Source organism: Amphiprion ocellaris, chromosome 18 (assembly GCF_022539595.1).
Source record: "Amphiprion ocellaris isolate individual 3 ecotype Okinawa chromosome 18, ASM2253959v1, whole genome shotgun sequence".
NCBI classification, from domain to species: Eukaryota; Metazoa; Chordata; class Actinopteri; family Pomacentridae; genus Amphiprion; species Amphiprion ocellaris.
The window spans coordinates 10,634,870-10,654,294 of NC_072783.1; the positions used below are offsets into that span (position 1 = coordinate 10,634,870).

At 40.2% G+C, this 19,425-nt stretch overlaps 1 protein-coding gene across 5 annotated transcripts in view; it reads right to left on the bottom strand.

The window, feature by feature from the left end:
• Window positions 1-19,425, bottom strand: part of ryr2a (ryanodine receptor 2a (cardiac)) — a 200,443-nt gene that overhangs the window by 70,960 nt on the left and 110,058 nt on the right. For 3 of the 5 annotated variants that reach the window (XM_035945815.2, XM_055004360.1, XM_035945805.2), the window contains exons 13-33: window positions 19,061-19,269; window positions 18,621-18,803; window positions 18,014-18,159; window positions 17,703-17,817; window positions 17,346-17,506; window positions 15,512-15,671; window positions 14,924-15,010; window positions 13,169-13,300; window positions 11,888-11,982; window positions 11,628-11,803; window positions 10,098-10,753; window positions 9,577-9,777; window positions 7,981-8,086; window positions 7,743-7,880; window positions 7,101-7,228; window positions 6,368-6,513; window positions 3,766-3,880; window positions 3,410-3,542; window positions 1,808-1,911; window positions 644-779; window positions 321-507 (exon numbers count right to left, since the gene is read on the bottom strand). In XM_035945815.2, the coding sequence (XP_035801708.2) occupies window positions 321-507; window positions 644-779; window positions 1,808-1,911; window positions 3,410-3,542; window positions 3,766-3,880; window positions 6,368-6,513; window positions 7,101-7,228; window positions 7,743-7,880; window positions 7,981-8,086; window positions 9,577-9,777; window positions 10,098-10,753; window positions 11,628-11,803; window positions 11,888-11,982; window positions 13,169-13,300; window positions 14,924-15,010; window positions 15,512-15,671; window positions 17,346-17,506; window positions 17,703-17,817; window positions 18,014-18,159; window positions 18,621-18,803; window positions 19,061-19,269 (3,514 nt within the window). The remainder of the gene's footprint in view (window positions 1-320; window positions 508-643; window positions 780-1,807; window positions 1,912-3,409; window positions 3,543-3,765; window positions 3,881-6,367; window positions 6,514-7,100; window positions 7,229-7,742; window positions 7,881-7,980; window positions 8,087-9,576; window positions 9,778-10,097; window positions 10,754-11,627; window positions 11,804-11,887; window positions 11,983-13,168; window positions 13,301-14,923; window positions 15,011-15,511; window positions 15,672-17,345; window positions 17,507-17,702; window positions 17,818-18,013; window positions 18,160-18,620; window positions 18,804-19,060; window positions 19,270-19,425) is intronic. The other 2 variants (XM_023264877.3, XM_055004359.1) reach the window with 1 other exon arrangement.

Consider the following 19,425-nt stretch of genomic DNA (forward strand, 5'->3'; position numbering starts at 1 on the left):
GTTTAACCTACAAGCCCACATTGTCTGAAACAAAAGGACAATAAAACAATAAAAATGGCAGTGGTCATGTGACCAAGTAAAGTGAGACATCAACCTGCTACTTTTTTGTAGTGCTGTTAACACCACTACCTGTACTGTGAAACTTCCTTAAATTAAGTACCTTACAGTCCAACAGACTTCTGTCGATTCAGTGAATTTTAATAACCACATTTGTAATATCTCTTTGGGATAGAAGAGACATCATATGAGCCTTTGAAATAGGATTGATTAATTGAACTGTAAATGAGCAGTATAGGACTTCTAGTCCAATGCTGTCTTACAGTGTCTTGCTGCTCTCAGATGTAGGAGAGGGACCATCTCTGGAATGGTCGAGAGAGATTTTAATGGCTTCCTCCATCGCTGCCAGCAACCCATCGCCACCTTCACCTCGAAGGGCAGGCCCAAAACATTCTGGTCGGCGAATAAGAAGCCTCACCACAACATTGGCATTCTCCTCCACGCTTTCACCTGACAACACAACAGGGACAGTGTCACAAGGCTAATGTCAAAGAGCTAAAGGCCAAACACACTGCACACCAATAAAGAGTCTTGATTTGAAAATAACAGATTTGTCTATCGTCATTGGTTGAAATGAAGTTCTCACCGTTACAGAACACAGCAAAGCGCAGGAAGTCAAGGTATCGCTCCCCCTCCACAGGGTTCCAGCCAATGTCGGGGTATCCTTTACGTACCAGCATCACACAGCTCTGCAGCCCACAGCCTGCCAGGTACTGTACCACCTGCACAGGCAAATGGCATGAGTTGAGTTTTGGAGAGACAAGAAGTAAATACAAGCTGTGCAACTAACAGACATAAGTTACTTTTTTTGTTTAATAAAATAAAATAAAAATAAAAAATAAACAGTACTTGTAGCATGCCCAAAAGTTTAGGCACAAAGCAGAAGGGGTTGGAAAGCATATATTCAGGAGTTATTATTATTACATGTTACTATTCAGGTGTTAGAATCTGAACATACAACTGCAGTTTATTCACTTGTGGTTAATTTAAATAATTTATCAAATAAATAAATAGGTAAATAAGCCACACAGAATATTAGCTACCTAGAACTTCTGCAATGTCAGAATCTGTTGATTTTGCATTTATAATTAACTAATTGATTTTGATAACTTTTACAGAACGCTAATGATGTGAAAAAAACATCAAAAAAATATCAAAAGCTTCAGTGTAAAGGAAAACACTTCAGCCAGGATACTTTGTCAGATTTTAACCATTTATTTCAGACTGACATGCAGTGTTGCTCTGGAATGATTTGCCCAAGCATGACACAGACAGTCCCTGAGATCACAAACCCCCCAGCAGAGGCTGATATTGACAATATTTTAAAAGAATACAGTCTGAATAGGAAGCGAATCTATAACGAGGCTAGGAAGGAGGAGAAGGCTGAAGCAGCAGTGATGTGGCAGCACAGAGCGAGCAGAATGAATAAACGCTGCCTCAGTTATAAGACACACTAGTAAGGTGGAGTAAACTGACTATGAGCACCACTGGACAGCATAGAACCTTGTGACTGGCCTGACTCCGTGCATGCATGAAGTAGCACGAAGCTGCATTTGTTCTTGTTAGCAGGCTCTAACTGTTAACGATTCCATAAAGTTTCTCTCTAACATTCCAGGTGGCCAATATATCAACAACTGAAATACACTTTTCCATGGTGATTGTACAATAAAGCAACCCCAGAGTTTTGGGTATACTGTGACACACAGTTTCCTTATATGTTTAAACATGTGTAGGAGTTTGTCAACCTCACCTTCTCCAGGTCTGGCTCTCTTAAAGCCAGGGCCAGCTCATTATTATCCATGACTGATGCTGCAGCCACATCCAAAGGTGTTGATCCTCGCATAGATGGAGATGCTGAGAAGAGGAGAGAAAAAAAAGGCGAGAAGAGTGAGAAAAAAAAAGCAAGTAAGGAGGGGAGTCCTTGACTTCTAACCAGCCCTTCATTGGTCATATTTTTCATTCCAGAACAATAAAAACACAAAATGGTTCAATTAAAAAACAATCTTTATAATATTATTAAATAAAATGTTGTTCTTTATAGTGTTTGCGTCTTTTTTTTAACAGGAAGCAGCTTGTAAAGAAATGTTTAAAGAATTCATGTCATGACTTGGGCTGCACAGTGGCTCGGTGGTTAGCACTGTCGCCTTGCAGCTAGAAGATCCCTGGTTCGGGTCCCAGCCTTCCTGGGATCTTTCTGCATGGGATCATTCTCCCTGTGCATGCGTGGGTTGTCTCCAGGTTCTCCGGCTTCCTCCCACAGTCCAAAAACATGCTGAGGCTAACTGGTGACTCTACATTATCTGTAGATGTGAGTGTGATTGTTTGTCTCTATGTGTAGCCTTGTGATAGACTGTCCAGGTGTCTCCTGCCTTCACTCCAAGTCAGCTGGGAGAGACTCCAGCGCCCCCACGGCCCTAATGAGTAAGCAGTGTATACATAATGGATGGAGGTGACTTATTTCAAAGTTTTTGGGGTTAATTCTAAGATGTTTATTCCTAACTTGGGTAGAAGTTTTTTTAAAAAAAACTTCTAGAACAAATATTATCTAGAACAGCCATCTTCCAAGGGTTACACAAAACGCAAACATTATTGCAAGGGAACACAAAAGCAATCCAGAGAGATGGGATCCATACTATCCTTTTTCTAGACTTGAGGAGTTTTCTTTCACTATCATGTGTGGCAAAATGCCATAAAACAATAACTGCAAAAATACTTGTTAAACTGAGATGAACAACAACTGACTTTTAAGTGCCTCTAATCTAACAGAATACCGTGTGTTCCAGGAGTGATTTCACACAACAACCGAGATCATGACAGATACATTTTTCTGTCAAATGACTTTCACCAAGATCTTGCTTTTCTGTTCCACATGTTGGGTGGCCATTGTTGAGGTGGAAGAGCAGGTTGTCCACTAAACGTAACGTTGATGGTTCAATCCCCGGCCCAAACTGCCAAACTGTCTTTGGGCAAGACACATATTTGCTTCCAATGGTGAGTGACCAGTGCCACTGCAAGGGTGTAAGTGTGTGAATGGGTGATAGAGGAACACATTGTAAAGTCCTTTGTAGAGGGTAGTTAAAGTTACAAGGTGCTATATAAGTGCAGACCATTTCCTGTTCATCAATCACTCTAACAGTGTTCCTGGTCATGCAAGTAGTGGCTGCATATGTTTAATCCTTGACTGATTCACAGCATCCAGTATTCCAGTCAATCTGCATTTATGATGTGGCTCATGAACACGTTTCGCATTGAAATCTGAACTCACAGGAAACTTACCTTTGCTATTTTAAACAAAGAAGAGGGGAGCAAAAGCAGAAGCAGCTGATACAGTGTGAACCACAAATACACTCACCAAGACCAACGCTGCTGTTCTCCAGCAGATAGCTCAGATGGTCAAACATGGCTTTCTGGTTCTGACGGCTGATTCGACAGAAGTAGCACAGAAAACGACAACAGTTGGCCACCATTTTAGGAAAGGTGATTTCCTGCAAAAAAACAAATGCATCACTTAGGGGGTGAAAGTCATGTACCCCCCATCAGAAAATGCTATATTGTTCATAAAGTTGATGATTTTCTAAACAGAAACCTCCAACTACCTCACCACTACTTTACTACTGTTTTTCACCCTGGTACTGTCAGTACTCTGATGGCCGTTAGTACTCAGTTTACTTTCTAGCTCTGTAGGTTATACACACTACCTGCACATACCTTGGAGTCTCCTCCACTGAGTACATTGACCATCACCTCCATGACGGTCTCGTGCATCCCCAGAGCTCTCATCAGGTTAGGATGCTGGTAGAAAACCTTGTTGTTCATGATGTCACTGCAAAGAAAGAAGGACAAGTTAGAAGCTCAGTGAAGCATTGCCAAACTAATCAGGGTTCTCATGAGGTTATTAACCACTAATTAAACATGAAACTGACAGTTACACACTAAAAAACACATTACACTACACAACAGAAGTGGGTACAGCCCATGTGCAATATCACTTCTATGTCAAATGAATGAAAATTGTATCACTTTACAGTAATTGTGTTAATTCAGTAGGTCATTTCCTCATATGTAAAATTATAATCTGTTCACCTTAAATATATTAAAGGTCCACACAGTAGTAACTCACAGCAACAAAAGTTAGACGCTGTAACAGCATGTCGCCCTTTACTTTTGATGACAGACTCTATACTCTTCGGCATGGAGGACACCAAATTCCTGAAATGTTCTGCCTTCTCACTGTCACACAAACTCCAATTTCCACTGATAACCCCTGTATCAACTCTAAAACACTTGCCCATCAGTTTTTCAGAGCTAGAGTGTGCCAGCAGCACACTGTCTGTGGTGTGATTTAGGAGGACAGCCACTGTGGTTCTGATTATGGGTACTATGGCTGGTTTTGTGTTTTAACTAACTTTCATTTGGTCTTCCCATATCCTTTTCCAACTTTTTGAAGTCTCACAATCAAATTTTTCAGCTCCCGTGGCAATTCGTTCCATGTAGACCCGTGATGCCGACATGCAGATAGACAGAGGGTCTAGTTCCAAAAGTGACAAAGTTCTGGCGTCTACATGTCCTTTTATAATCTTCTTCCCACAGGCAGTCAGATTGTTGAACACCGTGTGGCTACAACACACACAGACCTGCACATACACCAATCACCTCCAAACTCAAAACTGTAGTCCGATTAATCTCACCCATTATCACCCCAGTAACAAGTATGATTGTGTCTGATGTATGCTTGTTTTTTTAGTCATTTCTAATTAATCTTTTAATTACTTAATCTTGCATTTATTTTACCTTATATTTATAATTTTTTTCTAGTATTATTTTTATTTCTGCACTGTGAATGGATGTAAGAAACGTCATTTTGTTTAACTGTGTACTACGTACATTGCTGAATGACAATAAAGATGAAGTGGAAGTATAATCATGTTCATGCAGTAAGGCTGATTGGAAATCGTGGCTGTACTGTGTGTGTTTGACTGATAGTGAGTGGCTTCGATGACTTGTTCAAGTCAATGATGTTCTTCTTCAGATCTATGTGGAGCTCATCAGACTTCCCCACTGTAGTGATGGGGCTGAGTCTAATTATTCCACCAAGGAATGCGGCGGAGTTATGTGACGATTGGTTTGTCTGTCTGTCTGTTTGCAACATTACTCAAAAACGGACTGATGGATTTGGATGAAATTTTCAGGGAAGGTCAGAAATGACACAAAGACCACCTGATTAGGTTTTGGCAGTGATGCGGCTTATAGTCTGGGTCCACGGATTTGTTAAAGATTTCTGTATCATTGCGAGATAGTGGCACAGCGTCACTGTAACTATGACAACAAGAGAATACTACGTCATCTGCCTGCTGACGATCACAAGATAGCGACTACAAATTCACCACTGTGGACCACAAATTGTTTAAAGACTTCATCCTTCGGAAATCATACAACGACTGAGCAGCCTTGGTGGAGTACTGCGCTCTCTGAGAGCTTTTATTGCTAGTGCATGCAAAGCATTTTATTTAAACTGGCCCAGAGGAGTCAGCAGCTGTAGTCAATGGTAATCATTCATAAGAAGCTAAGAGGCCACACCGCTCAGAAATTTCATTAGCGCAACTGTCTGCATCATCAAAATTGCTAATTCAAGTTGCTGTATGTATATTTTTGACCAAACAGATTTGATCATATTTCCAGATAATCTAAATTAGATTAGTGAAACAACCAAAATGTAGGGTTGCTTTTTTTGTGACGAAGACGCACATGTTTCAATAATTCCAGCATAGAAAGTTAAGAAGTAAAGGAATAATTACAAAGTTTTTTTCACAACTGTACATATGCATATTATTACCCAAAAAGATCACAATTTTAACCCCTTGATGCCCAAATTTATTTACATTTAAATAAGAAACTTTTTTTGTGTGATTTTGCTTTCCAGCTGATGCCAAAATAAGTGGAGATTGTTAATGTATCTATTACACATAGAGCATAGATATATAATAATAATAATAGCAGATCTATAATAATCAGGTCCCACTCTGACTGGTCCTACGAGAAACCTGTGCTTGTAAAAGGTTCCGACATTGGGGGAATGGATACGCTATGTCGGCTGCAGTCTGAATGAAAGTGGTACGTTGCGAATTCGCGACAATAAGCGTCAAGGGGTTAAATGGAACAGTATACACTGATTTCAGTCGCTCAAACAAATTAAAAGTCGTTATTGGAAAACAGTAAAGACAGAAGGAGACCAAAGGGAAAAGAGGAAAACATCCCAAAGAAAAAGAAAGATGAATAAAAAAAAATCTGACCCAGATGAGTGTGTTCTCACCCGAGCCCTCTGATCATCAGTTTCTCCTCTTCTCTTCCCATCCGGACACTTAGCAGAGATCTGATCTGACCCAGAGCAGCTAACAGGTTGATGGTGTCCTCGATCGATACAGAGTTTATTGTGTAGGTCTTAGGAAGAGCCCGCACCTGGACAACAACAGACGTATTCCATTTTATACCTCCAGCTAAGGTCCACATATTTCCTTGACTGGAACACGTTTTATGTTAGTGTGAGATGGCAGACCGAACAGGACATTTATCATCTGGTGCCATACATTAAGCAAGATCATTTAACAGAGTCAATTTGTCAATTCATCGCTGTTTTACTGTAAATTCTCATGCCATTGATCCAAATGTGCTACTGTGAAGTGTACCATATTCAACACTAAATAATTTATTATTATTAAAGATTGTACCGTACAAGGTCTCAGAAAAAACTTGTTCCTGTTAAGGATAATTAACAACCTCATGTTTTTAACTGATGCATTTACTTGAATGTTACTACTACTACTAGTCGTACTACTACTAATATTAAAAATAAAAAAACACAAAGCTGTCCAATTAAAATACTACAAAGAGGTTGAGCTGAGCCACAGAAGATACAAGGCTACAGTAATCAGCAGTGGGACATTAATGCACACATCAATCAAGGACATCATCTGATATATTCCACTAAAACAGCATGAACATTGTCATCAGCGGTATGAGTTTTCTGTTACTATGAACACACAAACCTGTCCTCCGATGCCATCATACTGGCGGTGCAGCAGGACAAACATGGCTCTAACTAGCTCTGGATCCTCGATAACTGACTCCTGGGCCCAGCGGACCATCGTGTCTGAAATCAGCTGCTGTAATGTACCTGTAGAAGAAGAAATGAAGAGGGGGACGGAGGAGGGGAGAGAGAGTGGTTTAGGAAGGGAAGATTTCAAGAACATAATCCAAAATTCTTATTTATTTACAGTTTTTTTCATTTTCTTTTGCTTTCTTCTTTATGTTTTAGTTTATGAGACCGACTAATGAAGCTCTTTTTAACCAATATTTTAAAAGAAGACTTACTTATTGCAGTAATGTTAACAGGAATCCGTGATGTTTTGAAACCTCTAACAGACCTAAAGTGTCTAACTGGCTATTTTCTGTTCCGTTCTGACCCAATGTTTGGTGTAACTTGTAAAATTTAGCCTACAGCAAGTACTACATAGTAGGTCTTTGGTGTCATTAAAACCAAAATGACTCATCTATCCAAATTCTAAATTTACTCAGTACAAGTCAAGAAAATCTGCAGATTAAGTTATGATGCATGTTCATTGACAACCTATATACTGAGAGTAATGAACTGTCAAATATCTGTGTTTGGTGTAGTGCAAATGACTTACTGGGTTTCCTGTCTTTTTTCTCCTTTGGCAGATTGGCCATCTTCTTTTTCAGATAAGCCACTTTCTCCACCAGCGACATCAGCCGACCTCGTATGGTGGCGTCACTGTCACTGTCTATGCCTCTCTCCTCGTCCAACTCTATACATGACAGAATGCTGAGATTAGTACATGCTGTATGTACACAGAGTACACGGACATTATTGATATGTACGATTGTTCAGTTGGCTGTGAAACTGACCACAGTGCCTCATCAGATCTTCATGGAAGTCAAGCAGCTGTTCTCTGATGTATTCAGGACAGGGACACTCCTGTTTCTCATCCTTAAAGTTCAGCAGCATGTTGATCTGCAAGTCATTTCAATAAAACTGCATTTAAATGGCTCATATTAATAACGTATGTCATCTCAAAAATGTCGCATAGTCAGAAGAAGACTTCAGAAAATGCACGTAAAAAACACATGTAGGCGTGAAATAGGACTTATATCACACCGAAAGGGTTTGATTCAGGAAAATGTTCACGCTCATTTCTGGGATTTATTGGATAGATACACAAAGAGCATAACAATCACTGTGTTGCAGATTCAAACACTGCGCAGGTGAATATGTTAAGTGTAAAATGGGAGTAGAAGGGGTGTCCCAGGGTTGAGAGGCAGAAATATTGGTATTTAAACAAATACAGAATATTTCGTCGTGTTCCTTGGTTGATCTACTTGATATGTCCAAATTCTCTTCTGAGGGTTTTCTTATATAGAAAACAGAGTGATTGCACTCATTCTGGTAAAGGCCAACTGTTGGTTTTAGATACAGCTATGTAGTCACCTCGTCTCCTCAGTTTTGAAACCGTAAGAACTGAGTTTGCCACATTAATAACTTCAACTGTAGAAACTGTAGCGAGACAATAGCAAAATGTTAAATCATATCGGATACAACAGTACCAACAGACAAAGTAGTCCTAGCTAAAGGCTTGACTCTTGACCACCCTGACCAATTGTCTCTCAGCAGCAGGTAATAGCTTATGTTTTCTTCCTGATTGTGGCAGTGACACAACTGTACCATATTGTTGACGATTTTGGGATCTGTAGTTGCTTTAAAATGGCTCAAAGTGATTCCCCTGACTTGTATAAGAATGATTTGCAGAATCTAATGAGTGTATCAAATGGTCTCTATTTAAATTGGCTGAGAGAATTCTGCAGCTGTAGTCAATTGAAATCATTCACAAGAAGTTAAGAGGCCATGCCACGAACAAAATGCGATTAACACAATTTTTTACATGATTTTTTTTCATGGTTTTCTCACGGTTTCAGAGGACCGACAATAAATCTACAAAGGGGCCAAAATGCATGATTGTTTATTTTGACACAAAGGCATGTGTTTCAGTGATTCCATCATTGAAAATCAAGAGTTGTAAGAGTCATTGCAAATTCAAGAATGACATGATATACGTCATCTATAGATGTATGTAAACTTTTGTTCACAACAGTAAACATTGATTTATTTAGCAAGGTCATCTGTTGAAATTTACAAAAAAGCGTGAGTAGAATCAAGGACCTATTTTGTAGAAGTGTTATTTTCCCTCTGGTTTTTCATAAAAGTTTATGCACTGTGTATGACCACCATTAGTATAAAAGGCGTAAAATTAGGATTTTACAAATCATGTATTTGTTACACAGGTTGGACACAAGCCTTCAAACTACCATCCAGTTTTCTAGAGTTCATTAATTATGTAGTTACTCCACCCTGCCTTCGGAAGCTACTGACATGTCCGCCCTAGCTCACTAATTCATCTTTTCTATTCTCTTCGGCCAGTCTCAGTCTTTTTCAGTGGTGTTCCTTACCTGTTCCTGAGGAGGAGATCTGAACTCTTTGGTCTTTTTGGCAGTGAGGGCTGCAGACATGTTGAGTGCCAGCATCACCTCGTTGTAGCGGAACCGCTGGTTGTCTTGAAGACAGGCCACAAAGTCATCAGAGAAGGCCACCACCGCCTCGATCCGGTGGCGCACCTGGCAGTCACACAGGTACTGCAGCACATGGCACATCTACACATACAATCACACGATTGATGAGTCACTATAGGTTGAAGAACAAAAACGAAAGAGCTGTTAAGTCAGATTGTAGAGCACAATACATCCCTGTGACAGCAAGCTTTGGTCTCACTGTCACTGCAGCAGATTTAACAACTTTTTGAAGGCGCTAGTTTGAAACCCCAAAGGAAAAAAATCATAATTGTGAAGCTGTAATCTAATCCCGTGTGAATAGCACATATGTGACACAGTCTCATCCCTCAGATTGAGGAACACTGAATTACAATGAAATTTAAAATTAAATTTCCAAACTGAAAGAATGTATTGAGTGTTACCTGGAGTTTTACTGGCTCTGGTAGTTTCATCTGCAGCAGGCCTTCTTTAGGCATGTTACTCCCACCATCTTCTCCTCCTCCCTTAGTTTCCACCTCCTTCACAGCCTCCAGCTCCATGCAGAGCTCCTCCTGCCCATCTCGTTCAGAGAACACAGACGGTTCAATCAGTCGCAGGATGTTCTTCAGATCTCCGTTTTTGAAAACACCCATGATGAGCATGGTGTAGAAAAGTTTGATGAGGGGGACAAAGAGAAACTCTGTGCTGCCTCCTATTGGATCCCGTACATGCATACTTCCCTCTCGCACTGCTTCTGTCAGCATCTCAATGGTTTTGACTTTCAGTATATCTAAGGGGAACTCTGGGCTGTACTGGAAAAAGTCTCCTGATCCTGATCCATTGCTGCCATTGTTACGGCATGATGGTCCAGTCCCACATACAAAACTTGGGGATGAGAAGTGCATTCTGGGTCTCAGGGACGTGCTGAGTCCGATGCCTGGCAAGCCATGTTTCTTCTTCTCATCTGAAAACAGGGTGATGCTCTTCGTTTCATCTGTCATGGGAACAATGTACTCGTTGTTCATCATGAGGCGAGCTGTTGCGTAGCTGCTCAGGTGGATGTCGATGAGGAGGTTGTAGTAGCCCGCACGAAGCAGACCTGTGGTTACAGACAGACAGGATCATTAACTGTAACACATTATTATTCCTAATGAACAGACTACACCTAAAGCCGTGCTGTACCATCCGTCCATTGGTTAGAGCCACTTCCTCCTGTTAAGGGTCATGGGGACACTGGAGACACTATTTCAGCTGGCTGTGGCTGGAGGTGGCGTACATGCTGACCAGGTCACTGGCAGTAAAATGTACATAAACGTATTCCTCATATGGCTGTACATGGTTAGTGTCTGACTTTGTTCCTTTTGGCAGTGCATCTAAATTTTCTACCTAGTTTCTACTTACCTTCAGGAACTCAATTTTCTGCGGTTTTATTTATTTTTTTCCAGACTTTTTTTTGGGCTCAATTGTTTTTCCCTCTATTTGATAGAAACAGTACAGAGAAACAGAAAATGTGGAATTGGAGTAGTGGAATGACATGGAGCAAATGGTCCCACCAGCCAGGAGTCAAAACAGGGACTTGGTGGGACACAGTTTATGGAAGGTTCCCCTTCAATGTGACAGAGCTTGACAATATCTGTGAGGAAGAATGAGACAAACTGCCCAAATCCAGATGTGCCGAGACTGTGGAGACTTGAAGCTTCAGTATTTGATTTTTTTATAAATTCGCAAACATTTCTTAAAACGTGCTCACTTTGTAAGTATAGGGGTTAATTTGAGCAGATTAATAGGGAAAAAAAACGATCTTTAATTTGTTTAAAAATCAAATCACAACAAGCAAATGGGTTGGAATTATTTCTAAAGCAACTACTGAATTAGTAAATTTGAAGAAATAATGCATTACACTGATATGCATAACAACAATATACAACAGCAGAAATAAGCACAGCGTTTGAAATGTTGCTTGCATTTCTTACCTGGCATATATTTATTCTCGATGGCCTGCAGGAGCTGTGCCTCGTCAACGTGGGAGCAGAGGGCATGAGCCACCCGATTGTTTCCCAGAGCACAGATTGCAGAGTACAGTCTGAGAGTATGATAATGGAATTTTAACAAGTCTGTCTGTTCTGACAGCTCCAGGATATCCACCGACCTGAACGACACACAGAGAGACGCTGCATGAGAAATGAGATGGAGAGAAGCTGAAAAGGTGTGCATGTAACTGTGACTACTCCACCTGTTCTCCTCAGGTATGTGTAGAGACATGAACTGCAGTGGTTCATTACAATGGACCTGCCAGCCATGTCGGTCATTCACTCTGGATGCAGAGACCTGGACAAAAACAGTTAGCCCTTCAAACACAGAATGCATCAAGGTCGTGTTACAATTATGACCAGCAGGAAGTGTCCCAGGATCGGACTACTTTGTGGTTACAGTATAGTATAAAGAGTCCTAAAACTATTTAAACTGATCATAGCTTCCATACGGTTCCACTAAGACATCCTGCAATTAGGTTTGCACAGAAACATCTAAAACAGGGGTGCCAAACTTGTCTTAGTTCAGGGTCCACATTCAGCCCAATCTGACCTCAAGTGTTCGAGACCAGTAAAATCACAGCATAATAACTTATACATAACCACAACTCCACATTTTTCCCTTTGTTGTAGTGCAAAAAAGTACATTCTGAAAATGTTCACATTTAAGGAATTATCTAGTTACAAAACACTATGAACAAACTATAATTTGTTAAGAAAAATAAATAAAATTTCGACAACTTTATGCTTCAGTTTATCATTTACACATTCCAGATCACAGTTTATCTACAAAGACACAAAACATTTAGTCGCAGGTATCTGGACCTGAAGGATACAGTATTTTACTTTAAAAAGGACAAAAAACAACAAAAACAAGACAAAATATTACAAAAATGAGACGGATAACGGCAAAAGCGAGAAACAAAATGACAAAAAATGAGACAAACGATACGAAACAAAATAAAAAAGAGGCAAAAATTTGACAAAAAAGTTACAAATCGACAAAAAAATGAACGAACAGCACAAACGAGACAAAAAAATGACAAAAGCATGAAAGAAAATGACAAAAACGATACACAAAACAATGAATAAAGTGAAACAAAATGACAGAAATGATACAAAAAAACGCAAGCAAGACAAAAAGGAAACACAAAACAACAAAACGTGACAAGTGACAAAAGTCAGACAGAAAAAGACAAAAAGTAACAAAAACAAGATAAAATATTATAAAAATGAGACACAATGACAAAGGAACAATTAGCAATGTAGTATTTTACACCATGATCAAAACAACTTGTCATGGTCTAGAAATTATTTGAAATTTATAGTTTTACAAATTTTAAAATTGCAGTTAATGTCGTCTCTGTAATATTCACACCTTGAGGGGCGGATTGGACCCTCTGGAGGACTGGTTTTGGCCCGCTGGCCGCATGTTTGACACCCCTGAGCAAAAGTCTATCTAGTAGTAGAAGTTGCTACAGTACCTTAAGGAAGTGATTGGGAACACGACTCCATAGGACAGGAGTGAGAAACTGGACATGAAGCCGTGGAGGACACTGAGGAACTGGATTCTTCCTCTCACTCTTAAACAGACCAGCTGACAAGGGCATGACATTCTGCCAGGACACAGAGACATGTTGGACAGGATTACACTATCACATAAGGCAGAACTGGACACTGTGGGTGTTTTATTTAAATCTGCAAACCAAGCGATCAGCACAAGCACATTAGTGTCCATTGGTATATGAGACATCACCTCATCTCAGACTGACATGACAAAACAACAGGAATAAAGCATAATCTTACTCTGTTTTAATTCAATCACAATTCTTAATTTTGATTTGCTCAGTGTAGAAAGCAAATTTTAAAACACAGTTGCTGCTCTTCTTAATCCTGTTCATTGTAAGCTCCCCCTTCAGGCACAAGGTGTCACTAAACACACATCCAACAGACATAAGGAACTGCAACAGGAGTATTTTAAGTCTTTCTCTAGCTGTTGATAAAATCCCTTTAATCTGTAAAATATTTACCTTCCCATGAAAACACTTTCTGCCTTAAAATGCCATAAACACAACATCAGTGCTTTTTCTAGAATGTACCAATTCCTGAAGCCTTTGCCTCTCTCACCATCCACCACTGCTCATTCTACAAACATCACACAGACATGTTAACAAGGTTAAAAACTTGATTTTTACTAGAGGGGGTCTTTTCAAGTAAGTCTCAACAAACATTTCTGTGTCTGTGTTGCTGTTATGATCTTTGTTTTTTTCACTGTTTATTTCCTGATGGATTTATATAAAAGATCCCCTTCCTTGTGTGCCTCTAACTCCCTCTTTTCTTGACTGTCTGCCCTGCTCTCATTAGTATCACCTGTGTCTCATCCTGTGTCGCCCTCTTTTAGTTGAGTCCAGTTTGTCAGGCTTACCTCCTGTTTTCCTGCATGTTTGCCACCTGTCTATCTTGCATCCTTATAGCTCCCCATGTCTTTGTAGTTTTTGCATTCTGTTTTGTTTAGTTTTCTTTAATCATGAATCTTATCTGAGTAACTGTATGGACCTTTAGTGGCTTTTTGTTTGCAAAAACTGAAATGTAGCACGGCAATTCTGCATGACAATCCTACACACCATGTGTGTCTTTCAATTGGGTAAATTACTCATCATACCTGTACATAGCCATAAGTAAATTCATCATGCCTCATATGTACATGGGAAAGGTACAGAGTCTTTATGTACTTTTAGCTTTAATTTACTTTGGTTTTCTTGTCTTGTTTTGTATCGGTAACATGTAAATTTCCCCAGTGGGGGGTCAATAAAGTTTATCTTACTATTTTGTTAAGCCCTGTAAGCTTTCGCTAAGTTGTCCATTAAGTTTAATTGAAGTTATTTTTGTTTATTTCACCTGCCATTCTGTCCCATGTTTGCATTTGGGTCCTGGGGTTTTTGAATGTAACAGAAACACAAAATCTATTCTACCGAGTACCACTAGAGGGGGTTTTATTAGGAAACGGGATTGCAGAGATACTTGTCACTGATGGTAGCAACCAACATAACAGAACTGGTCAGAATTCATAGTAAGAAGAAACCTGAAACAATACTTCAGTTTGATTTTGATATTTTAAAGAAAAAGCAAGTAGGTGCATGCATGTGTGTGTGCATCCAATGGATGGGATGACATCAGAAACTTCTTTTAACTGAAACACTCAGGATTACCACAACTTGGATAACTGAGAATCTACACACCTTAATACGCCCCAGTTCAAACTGGAAGACATTCGGACTGGTGGCTTTGGCAAAGACTGCAGGGAACAGCTTAGTACTGGGCTCCACCTGTGCAGAGGAATGCATAATTAGTCCAACTTGTTTTTCTTGCTTTGCAGTCAAAAATCAAGTCAAAATGAGATCATCATGTCAGAATATGCAGCACTGTGGAATGGATGACAGACTGGAAGCTGAACAGGCAGAGACACAATAGACAATATGAAGAAACATATTCTGCAAGCCGCAACTTATGAACCAAGATCAGATGACACTTTGTCCGTTCCAGTTAGCATCTGAACTAACTGATTTTCACATTTGCAGCTACGGTTTTCAACTGGTCACTACAACCTAATGAGTGATCAGTAGCAGTGTACTCTTTCCTGGTTGAAGTCTGTTTGACTATGACCAAGACAAGGTGCAGGAAAACACTGTGAGTATTCATCTGTTTAATAAAGCTAGTGCAAAAAAAAAAAGACTCAAACAAATGGGACTTATTTTGGTGTGATGAAAGAAAAAATTCAGTAAAAGGGAGGAACGTAAAAAACCTGAGACGCCATATCAAATATTTACCTGGTAGTACGTGCCGAGTTCTTTGCCGTTGGCTGTGAAAGTCAGCAAACCGTTTGTTGTGTCAACCAGACAGCCGATCTCTAAGCCGTTGTTGTTTCTGCCCTGACCAGGACTGCTGCTCTCTCCAGCCCACACCATGTAACAGTTACTGCGTTTTATACTATAGGACACAGTGGAAAGAGTGTTACATTCATGTCTGATTAATGTAAAAAAAAAAAAAAAAAAAAAAAAAAAAAAAAACAGACTTCCAAAAAACATATAGATTCAATGCATTATTGCTTAAATAGCTGGTTTCACAATGCAAGTTTAGCTGTTGGGATTTTGTCCACATGAAGTAAAAAGTAATACAGTCATAGAGTACTTTGGTAGGAACACCTGCTTATTCACAGAATTACCCAGCCAGCCAATGATATATCCTGCAGATATCATAATAAGGAAAAAAATGCCCCGTCACTGACTCAATATGTCTAACCTTGAAGTAATTAGATACACCAGCTGAGGACCACATTGAGTTTCATTGATGCAGTGTCAGAATATGGCATCAAAAGCATGACTCCATGGAGTCACCAATCAAGGCTGCTACTGGTGGTGTGATGGTGTGTGAAGTGTTTTCTTTGATACCAATCTGTTATGGTTTGAATGGCACAGCCTGTCTATTATTGCTGACTACATGTATCCCTTTATGGCCATCTTCTAATGGCTGCTTCCAGCAGGACAACGCAGCATGTTACAAAGAAAAGTCTCCTTAAATTGTTTTGATGAACATGACAATGCTTTCAGCCGACATCAGTAGCCTCCATAGCCTCCAGATCTGAATCCAGCTTTATTGCGGTAGAACTGGATGTGGTAAAAAAGGAAGCTGGTAACATGAATAAGCATCCGTCCATGAACTATACCTGCTTTATCCTGCAGAGGTCGCAGGAGGCTGGAACATATCCCAATTGATATTATGCAGGGTTCACCCTGGGACAGGTCGCCAGTCCATCACAGGACTAACATGAAGTGAATAACAACCATACACTCTCAAACTCAACTACAGCCAATTTAGAATAACCAATGAACCAAGAGTGCATGTCTTTGGACTGTGGGAGGAAACCGGAGTACGCAGAGAAAACCTACGCAAGAACCTTTATGCAGTGCCAGCCACTACACCGCCTATCCATCACCTAGCATGGATGTGCAGCTGCAGAATCTGCGAATGAAGCAGAATCTAAAAGGAATGTTTTCAATATTCTTTGAATCAATGACCCCAAGAAATGAGGCTGTCTGAGAGCAAAGAAATGATACTCGATGAAGTCTTCTCCTGAAGCCATTTCACCACAAGGGTGGACTGGTTGTCTGAGCTGTTTATATGCTCAGTGCTGTTGTAAAGAGTGGTTCTCTGGGTTACTGTGACCTTTCTGTCAGCTCCAACCAGTCTGACCATTCTTTTTTGACCTCTCTCATCTGCAAGGTATTTCCATCCACAGAACTGCAACTCACTAGATGCTTTTGATTTTTTGCACCAGTCTGATTAAACTCTAGAAACAGTTGGGAAGAAATCCAGCAATGATGTCATAGTCAAATAATGACGCCTTGACTGGACTTGACTAATGAAATCGACTTAATGCTCAACGTCACTGACATCACATTTTTTTCTCTGTTTTGATGTTTGAAATTAGGTGAGCTTCTGACCTGTATCTGCAGGATTTTACCTATTGCACCGCTGGTACTAACTGAATAATTATGCCAATAAGCAGATGAAAAAGTGTTCCAAACTAAATGTTTGGTGATCATATGACACAGAAAACCTGCCGCTATTGTGACACATGCTGTTCATCCCTGCTTGACCAACCTCTCATGAACTTTGCCCTTCTCGTCTCCAAGGGTAACAGTGACAGTTCGGACCTTGTGCAGCTCAAAGCCCGGGTCATACTGATGGAAGTCAGAAGTTACCCAGCCCACCCAAACACTGCTGGGCTCTTGACCAGGGAAGATCCGGACTGAGTAGTAGTGCTGCACAGAAAAAGGGAGAAAGAGAGAGAAGACGTGCAATTATGTTAAGTTTATATACACTGTCCATCATCAAAGTTACTTTCTTGAAAGACTTCACAACACATTATCAAACAGTAAATCAAAACACTTGCAAACTGCAGTGGCAGGTTATCAGCAACATGCAGCATTTTGCGAATTTTAAACTGTAGTGCCTTACAGTAGATGCCTGCATGAGGAATTCGTAGCTATCTTTGTCGTCAGCCATCACCTCCTCTGAGAGGCGTGCAGATGAAGGACAGCTGTTGTCTGGCTTGTTTCTCTTCAGTGTGAACCTTGTGGATCATATGGTTGGTTTAGGTTTAAAATATGGTAACGGTCAAACACAGTGACAGAAGTGTGAAAAACAGTGTGCTAAAATTGGATCACAATGACACAACTGTTATCAAAATATGTTAAATGTTTACTATTGAAGATCACAAATGTAATTTTGTTAATAATTTAGATGAGTTGATAGGACAGAGGGTTTACCGTTGTTTGAGCTTTGACGGCTTCTCCTGGTTGTAATCTTTGTGATTGTTGAATTCATCTCTGTCCGGTCCGTTGGGACCATTGTGACCGTGAGGCGTCTTCATCAGGACCTCAAAGTCTGACACAGTTTCAAAGTCCTCCAGCTCCTTAAGAAACAAGACAGTCGTACACACGACATAACTTTGCTGTAACAGGAAGTAGCCTGCTCACACAGCTATCTAGGAACTCCATAAATCTCAGCTCAAATTTGAGCTACTAGGGTAGCGATGGATCAGTTAGATGTATACTTAGAAACAGTTTGCTGAGATTTAAAATGCTATTTATGTTGGCCACAGCTGGGGAGTAAGTAATCTGGAAGAGATAGAAATTTCATATATATATATATTTGTTAAAGCAGATATGAAATTATATCCTATACAAGTCCTAGAGCTGCACAAAATTCAGCTGATTTCACTTTAGAATTATTGCAAAATTTGTGGAAGAAAGATTAGTAAAGAAATCCAAGGTAATGTGCAGCAAATATTTTTATGGACCATGATACACAACATATGGCAGTTTGCATCTGAGTGTGTGTGTGTGTGTGTGTGTGTGTGCATGCGTTACACACAGTATCTGTTACCCTCTTTGGTGAGAAGACTGCGCTGCCAGGTGAGGATCTGGATTCATCACACTCTATGGGCGTGCTCAGTCTGTAGAAGGTTATGTCGGTGTAGCTATTCTGGGAGCCGAATGACCTCTGGGTGACCTTTAGGCACGGACACGACTCCACTGTTCCATCTATTCTGGTCACCTGAAAAAGAAAAAGACACTTGTTCTGTCCCTGCTGACAGTTTTGCATGTTGCAATCAGCTCTGTTAACTTTTTAGGTACAACGGTTTTGAGGGAGAGAGCACGTCTGATAAATATTATCGACAATGCCTTGAAATGTATCTGAGCCCACAAGTGCTAAAAGTTCTACCAAAAATCCACACCAACAACATACCCAACCAGCCATTAGCTACGTCGTGATAGTTAAGTACACCGTGTATTCTAAGTGACTCCCTTCACCTCAATGTGTTGGTGATTGGGGGGCACAGGCACAAACTGAGGCAGCCTCTTGCTGAGCCACATGGTGACGTCCCGGTTCATATTGACGGCAAAAGGCTCGTAGCCTTCCTGCAGGCCACAGATGGTGAAGTACTTCAGAGTGCTGACGTTTTTACCAAAGTTCATCCTCCCCACCTGGCACACGCCCAGACTGCATACTGGAATAAAACCTGGAACAGACAGAAACAATCAAATACGAAAATTAAAGGTTTGCTGTATTACGTCCTGTAACAGCATGAATAGAGGAACCCTTTGTAAAACTCCACCTTTTCAAATAGAGAAACAAAAGCAAACTCTTCAGAAAATTTGATGAAGAATGGATTTAC